Source organism: Cariama cristata, unplaced genomic scaffold (assembly GCF_000690535.1).
Source record: "Cariama cristata isolate BGI_N322 unplaced genomic scaffold, ASM69053v1 scaffold20664, whole genome shotgun sequence".
Classification (NCBI taxonomy): Eukaryota; Metazoa; Chordata; class Aves; order Cariamiformes; family Cariamidae; genus Cariama; species Cariama cristata.
This window is the reverse complement of record NW_009614979.1, coordinates 638-8,545: the sequence shown is the minus strand read 5'-3', so window position 1 is coordinate 8,545 and position 7,908 is coordinate 638. Positions and strand designations below refer to the sequence as shown.

The following is a 7,908-nucleotide window of genomic DNA, read 5'->3' as shown; positions in this document are numbered from 1 at the left end:
TTCCTCTGTACTTCAGCAAAGCTTAGCGACTTTCTCGCTACATTGTGAGTTAGACATACACCTGGCCATAATGGCACAACTCAGGCTAGGTCTTTCCCAATAGCCACAGCTATAGAGATGTTAACAACTGAAATACAGAAATGAATGGTGAAAAGTTTCTTTTAAAATAGACGAAGCACCGCCATTTCTACTTGTTAACAGTAGCTGATGTTTCAGTGTCAGCTTATTCTTAAAAAAAAAATTGTCCACTTTAAACAGAGTTTAATATTATTTCTTCCAAATAATATTATGAAATTGTGTAATTTTAAGGAAGATAGTGTTATTCCAACATCAAATAAGTTCTCACTTGTTCTAGATTTTCTTACAAAATGTATGAAAACGAGAAAGAGGCCTCTAGGTAAACTCAATAGGAAAACAGGGCAAATACATATTGAGTTCGTGCATCATATTTGCTAGATACAAAAAACAGAAGATGCTTCAGGAAGAGATGCTAGGATTAAGTTGATTTCTGTCTCCCTGGAGATCATCAAAATTAGAACTTTTGAGTATTTCCCTTGAAAACTTAGAAATGCTGCTTTGAGGCAAGTAAAATCTTCTATAAATCTTTATTAAAATTAGTATCAATATTATTACCCATCCTGTAAATTATAGAAATATTGTTGAATAATATTGATTAAGTTTGGAAAGTCAAATAGCAAACAATGCCTCATCTGAGAATCAACAAACCTACATAATTTCTACCTATTTTCATAAATACGATGCATATTCTCAATTTCCAGAATTCTTTTCATGCAATGTGATTTTGAAATAGCTGGAAATACTATTTTGTGAATCATCACTCTGGATTCTGATCCTTTTAATAAAGAACATTTCATCCCACTGAATGTGTTCATTAAGTAAAGTACTACTGAGCATCAATAAAACAGCAGAATCTAATTTTGACTGATAAAACAGTCATTACAGCTGTGGCAAACACACTTCTCATAGTCATAATCTACATCTGAATGGACAAAAATATCTAGGCAAAGAAATACAAAAAGGAAGATGTGAATAAAACAATTTTCATATTCACTTTGGATAACAAATTCAGGTATCCTAGGCTCTAGTTCAAATAACTGATGCTCATGTTTAACTGTAAGAATGTGGGAAGGCAAGCTGAAGTCAAGGTACAAAAGCCTTGACCTCTTGAAGAGGTTGCATGGAATATAAAATATGCTATGTTGTTCTCATGTCAACATCCACAAATATTTTTGCTTACTTAAGCACAGTCTGCATTCTGCTGTGCATATAAAATCTCTGTGTGAACCAAGCATACAGTAAGGAAGATGCCTAGATGTACAGCTCAGGGAAAGTTCTCTCACCTGAAAAGTGCCTGCATGGTCTTCTTCTTTGTCACCTTCTTTTCCTTCTTTGAGAGCAATTAACGTGAATCCTCGAAAGTAAGCAGGAGTGGCAGCAGAAAGTGTCACTGAGATATAACAAACAGAGAAACAATGAAAACATAATATTGACTGTGAAATCAGCCACTTGCATATCATTTCACAGTTCAACTTGAAAGGTGTGTGTTTTAAGTCGGTATTAACAGAAGCTAGAGCACTAACAACATGGAGCAGAGCCAGCCAGAATACAAAAATGTTAAAGTCCAAGTTTCCACGTAAACTGAAAAACCCTGGCATGATGTGAAATATCTCCGCTACTTATTTTTTTTCACACAACTCCCCTCTTTTTTGCCCCCCCCCTCCTTTTTTTTTTTTCTTTTTTTTTTTTGTTAAAAAGTAGATCGCTAATCTGCTCAGATCTACAGAAGGGTTATTTTGTTGGTGGGGATGTTTTGGGGGCAGGGACACGCTTGTTTGGGGTTTGTTTTTTCTTTAGGGTTTTCTCGAGGTTTGGTTTTTTTTGTCAGTTTGGGTTTTTTTTTTTTTTTTGGGGGGGGGGTGTTAAATTGAATATTTGGCCTCAGCTTTTGTCCTGCTCTGAGCTTAGACAAGGATCTAGGCATTTTAGTACACAGAAAGGTTCTTTACCTGTAAAGCAAGATGACCATATTGCCTGCCTCAGCTCAGCTACACTTGACAGAGTACTCCAGCTGGTGGAGATGGTCACCCTAAAACTGTCCTTCCTCTCCCTTAACCTCAGGGCAGACAGAACAGGACACAAAGTTAAAACTCATGGCTGAAGCTGACCTCTAAAGACTGTGTTAGCAGCTCTGATTGCCAAAGCATCCTACACATCAGCAAAACACCCTTCTTCACATATCAGTCCTGATCAGGAAGGTGTCATTGGATCCACCAGCACAGAACAAATAACGGAATGCTGACTAATCTGATTTTACCATGCTCAGCATCAGGATTACGTCCCTCATTTTCTGCTACTGCAAGATACTTTTGTATGATTTTTTTCCATTCACCATCATCAGTACCTAAGCACCACCCAGCAACACTTGAGTTACATCAGCTGTGGCTCTTTTGAACACTACCAGGAAGATGGAAAGAGGCAGAGCTTAGAGGTAGGACTTTAGGGGGAGTTTTAAAATTACTGAACCCTTTTCAACACCTTATAGGAATCCTTTTCTGAAACAGAAGTGAATTTTAGGGAAAAATTCTTTTTAAGTTAAAGGAAAAGAGATAGAAAACTGGACTACTAACACTCTTAAGTAGCTTTTACTTTAAGCATAATGCAGACAACATTGTAGTACACTATTGTCACACTCTCAAACCCTGACTAGCACAATAAAAACTGAAGACCACCCAGAGTTTTCCTGAGCAAACTGCAACTACCAATGCTGTTTCATAGACGAGTATTCACAAGAGACTCCCTCTCACACAAATAGACTATGAGGGGTTGAATCACATTACTAAAAATGACAGATTGCCCTTAAAAGATACAGATTTCAAAACAGGCCCAGAGTTCATTTGGAACATATGGAGAGCTCTTTGATCTGGAAATTCAGTAGTAGAAAAATATAAAATAGGATATTTGAAGATTTCTAGCTTTATACAGCTGTATCTGGGTCTAAAAACCACGGTGTTTGCACAAATACCTAACTTTTCTGACTGTATGTGAAAGAAGGTGGACTGGAGAGAATAATTTCAGTTTTTAAACTCTTTTGTAAGTGCCATGCTTAGACCTGTACACCTGCAAACAGCTGTACAAATCTAGAGTAGTGATGGGCATAATAGCAAGTCCCCCACCTCTCAAGTTTTTCAGCACACTTTTCATTTCATGGAACCTTATTATGAGGTTAAACCTCATCATTTTGGGGGAGAAAGAGACTTTCACAATTTATATACAGGAAGCAAATAGTAGTCTAATAGCATTAAAATTTCTGGTTGCACTTCTAAGTATTGCTCCAATTCATTAATTCATTATCTGCCCAATAAATAGTATTATTAGTCCAATTTTGCAAACTTCTGCAGTTCTATTTAAATGAAAATCCACAGCTAGACTCTCAGTTGCAGTAATTGAGAGCAGCACACTGCTGAACTCTACAAGGATGAACACATTATACTTGCTTGAACACCAATTCTTAGAAATTAATTGCCTTAAAGGTCTTTTACATGCAACAATTTTTCCATATATTATATGTAATTCAAAACTCTGAATCACTATGAGTAAAAGGTTACACTAGAAACACTTACATACTTATGCATGCAAACAGAGACTCCAGCTGTGAATTGACTCAACAGTTTTCATCCTTTTCCTCACAAATTTACAGACTAGATCAAACAGTTTTCAAAATTCTAAACAAACACCTACCAATAAAATAGAGGACATCTGAAATGCTACAAAAGCCATCAGCAAAAAAGAAAAAAATAAGTAAGGTAATTCCAAAGCCTGACTCATTTTTTGAATGCCTGGGGTTAGCAATACTCATGCTGTGGTTGCACAGTCATTTTAAATGAGAATAAATCCATGCTTCCTCCAACATGAGTGATCCTGCCCTCCCCCACCCTGCACCACTCGTACAGCACCCGCATCCACGCAGCTGGGCCATAAGCTGAACCAGGGAACACAGCCAGCTGAAAAGTAAAACAAAACAAACAAAAAAAAAACCCACAGGAGAGTTCAGCTGGGTCTAGTCCCTGAGCAGCAGCACCGTGCAGCCCCAGGAGAGCTCCAGCCAGTGGCAGGGACACCCAGATACAAGTGAGGGGCTGGGAGGGTGATGACCTGCAGGACGCTAAGATGAACGTGCGCTTTGGTCACTGCTGAGCTAGGCCAGAACAAACGTTAACACCTGACCTGAAAAGATTTCTGTGACTTCTCTGAACTATCCAGTATGCTAAGAGAACATCGCAGTGCAAGGCTTTGAGACACTCCTAATCGCAGAGTCTTGTTACGGTGATGGTTCTGTAGCCACTGGACTGGACTGATTGTTTCAGCACAGATAAAGGAGGTTTGCATTGCACAGGCAGCAGTGGGAAGTTGCCAGACTACATCTGGGTTTCACAAGAGGTAGTGGCTCCTCATTGTGTAAGAGTTGAGAGTTCTTCTTGGGCTGAACCCTGTGCCCTTTTAAAGAACAGTTGAGTATTGCTCATATTGCGTTCACATTAATTAATGTTCATGGAACACTATGAATTTCCCATAAAGATCAGTTAAATTTCAGTGCAAATCTCAAAGTTAAGGATTTTACTTTAATAGGAAGATTACATATCAACAGTTACTTTTGTCTGCTTCCATCCCCTCCGGCAAATCTCTAATTACCTTACAAGTTGCACTTTGGCACACACCTTCAACGCACTCCTCTTTCCCCAGTGTCCCCACCTAAAGGTGGGGTGATCAAAGCAATTGCTCCTTTGGTTTCAGGCAGGAAATGTGACTTTCCACATCCTACGCTACAGCACATCCTGTGTTGTACATTGCACAAGTACCAACAAATACACTTTTAATATCTACTTTTATCCATAATTTGTGAAACATAAGAATCGCTAAAATATTTACAGAATGAGGTAAAGTATGTAAAGTATAGAAAAGAGTGTTTTCATGTTGGGGGGAAGAAAGAAACAGAAAGAAAAAGATTCAACATTCCTTCGTCTCTGAGCTATGGAGTGTGTAACATTAACCGAGCTTGTCCTTGAAAACGGAGTTGAACAGACCTACAAGTGGAAATTCCATTAAAAACAGAAACAGCATCCTCATAGAAGGTATAGCTAAGGACTACACGGTCAAATTCTCATTTTGTTCAACAGAATAACAGTTTCAGAAAATTATGGAAGAAACTATGTACATTGCACGTTAGCATGTGAAATGGACATACTACTGCTTTTTTTAGCAGCAATTTCATTTATATTTTTATTAGGATGAAACTTACCCCATTTTTCATGGAAATCTCATGCAATTGTTAACTTAACTCTACAGATCAATAAAGCTAGGACTGAGTACTTTCAAGGATCATTACCCCATAACACCATCTAAACTTAAGGCTCATTTGTGCCCTGTGAATGCAATGGGAACTTTGACCTTCAGTGGAAGCAAGAGCAGCTACATGAAGGTCTAAGTTAACCAGCAAGTAGGAGAGGACCTCAATCCCGGGATGGTGTACCCACAAATCTGGTACTATGGAAAGACCTGCCCACTGCATGCATTTGACTGCCTGCTCCTCAAGGGGAGAGGCAACAACATTGCAGCTTGAAAGACCAAGTAGATGAAGGCCACTTACAGGCTACAGCATCAAGAGTCCAAAATAAGATGTTAGAAATCAGTCATATCACCTCCCCCGTGGGACATCACGAAGCCCATAGCCATTGTTGCTTTTTTAGACATGATGGAGGAAAGGAGGATGGCTCCTGAGCCCTGCTGCTACCTCATTTTTAATTGCCTGAAACAGGAGAAAGTTTCCTTACTTACTGCTGCCAGTGTTTGCAAATCAGAGGAGGCACATACTCATCCAAAGAGGTTATTCAGTCCTCAGGGCCAATTTCCTCTATCGCAGCTCTGGAGAGGTGGAAAACCAAAGATTTCATATACATAGATCCACCCAGGATTTCCCCTTAGGGCAAGTAGATCCTGGTTGATCTAAAGGTGAGTAACTGCAGGAAAGCCGTAAGAATTTTCCCAAAGACAAATGGCAGCTGTGAACTGTGGTGTCTTCCGATTCCCACACTGCAGGGGTGCAGCTCCTTTCCTCTAGGCATTGCAGCTTGAGGGTCTTACGTGGGTGTCATGTCAACCAATGATCGAGAGAGTCATGAACATAAATGGATGTCTCTACACCACCAATTTGGTGGAGTATGGCATTTGTATATACGGTTAATTCCCACATTATCCACCTTGCATAAATCCTAGTTTATTCCAGGAGCCTGCTAGGAAATGTGCCAAGGATCCAGATTGCATTAAATCAAACAGGGGCCATGGAAACACGCACATTTGGCTCCAATGCAATGGAGGTTGTGCAAATCTTCTGCAGCGTTGTACATCTAGTAATTTACAGATAAAAAAAACCTCACAGAACTGCCATAAACCTGCATTTTTTTATCATTAGTTGGATTTCCTAACCTTTGTATAAAACAATAAGAAAGTTCCAGAATTTCCTTTGAAAATAAGCTCTTGAAACTTTCTGTAATGCTGCTAGCTTTCACTACTGCCATAGACAACATATATGTTATGGTAATACTTATGTTCTTCCAACCATTCGGTCCTTAAAGGACTACCTAGATAAGCCCATCTGTCACCTGAATACTTTAATCTTAAATACCAAATACTTGGGCATATATTTTGGTCTGCATTTTAACTTTTTATTATTAGTTGTAATTTTCTCATTTCCAAGAAGATACATACATACACACTAATATATATATGCACACACACAAATGATTTTATTAATGGAGTTTCTAACACCAAGACCTAGTATCTCCACAAAATTAGTTCTGCTAATTCCTCTAGGAGATTTTTCCTCTTAAATTTCCATGTAAGAAAAACTTCTTTAGTAGAAGATTCCAACATCTGAAAATATCCAATAATGCTTTCTCAGAAGTAAATTTCAAAACTTTTTAAGGACGTTCACTTTTGTCACTGTCAAAGAACTTGACACTTCTCTTTATCCAGCTTAGTGGATGTATCAAACTGACATGCAACATGGAATCTTTCAGACTCAAGATATTAATCCTAATGCGTGGACCAGTTAACCAATTTCTGGGAAATGTGCATTTCCTCACACCACATTAAAATAAATCAATTCTTGAGACAAAAATATTAATCAGAAATCATGCAAAGTTACAGGCTGATGTTCTAAACAGGTTAGCCACTGCTGCAGATGTATTTTTCAGCCTTTAAGAGAACATGATGATTATGCTATGTGCACGCTTTTTTCTCCCTATCTATACCAAGATTCCCATGTTCATACAATGGGTAAACATTGCTCTTTACATTGAATCTAAGGAAGGTCAGCAGAAACACTTAGAAGAAACTCTCAAAATTTGTTTTCCAAAGTGATGCCTATAAAGTACATTAGTTATGGTAGCTAAAAATGTCCACATTATTTTCAAAGTGCTTTTAAAATACAAAGTTAACAGTACACTCCAAGAAGGTTTGTTTCCAAAGGCATAATATGGCAAGGCAGGAAAAGTGACCAAAAAGTGCCTTCGCCTGTTAATTAGAAAAATACACTGAAATGTGCTTTGGACATTAATTTCAAAGATTGTATGTGAAATGTTCAGCAGAGATTGAATGCCTCCGTCTCTTATTTACAGTGGTCATCAGCACTGTCTCTGCCTCTTTTCTGTTTGAACCATCTGTTCACTTCCCCAGAAAAAAAAAAAAAATCAGGGTGGGATAAACATAAGTGGAAAATGTGGGAAGTTGGCAGCATGCTGCATCACTGTTTGCCCATATGCTAACTCATTATATTAACATTCATATTTCAGGGCAAGAACAATTAGCTCCAAGTTTCCTCTCTCCTGCTGA

General features: G+C 38.4%; 1 protein-coding gene across 1 annotated transcript in view; it reads right to left on the bottom strand.

The window, feature by feature from the left end:
• Nucleotides 1–1,339: 1,339 nt before the first annotated feature.
• LOC104161276 (spondin-1-like) overlaps nt 1,340–7,908 on the bottom strand; it is a gene marked incomplete at its 3' end in the record, with an annotated part of 7,192 nt that continues 623 nt past the window's right edge. Inside the window, exon 2 of the mRNA XM_009699639.1 lies at nt 1,340–1,468. Within this exon, the coding sequence (XP_009697941.1) occupies nt 1,340–1,468 (129 nt within the window). The remainder of the gene's footprint in view (nt 1,469–7,908) is intronic.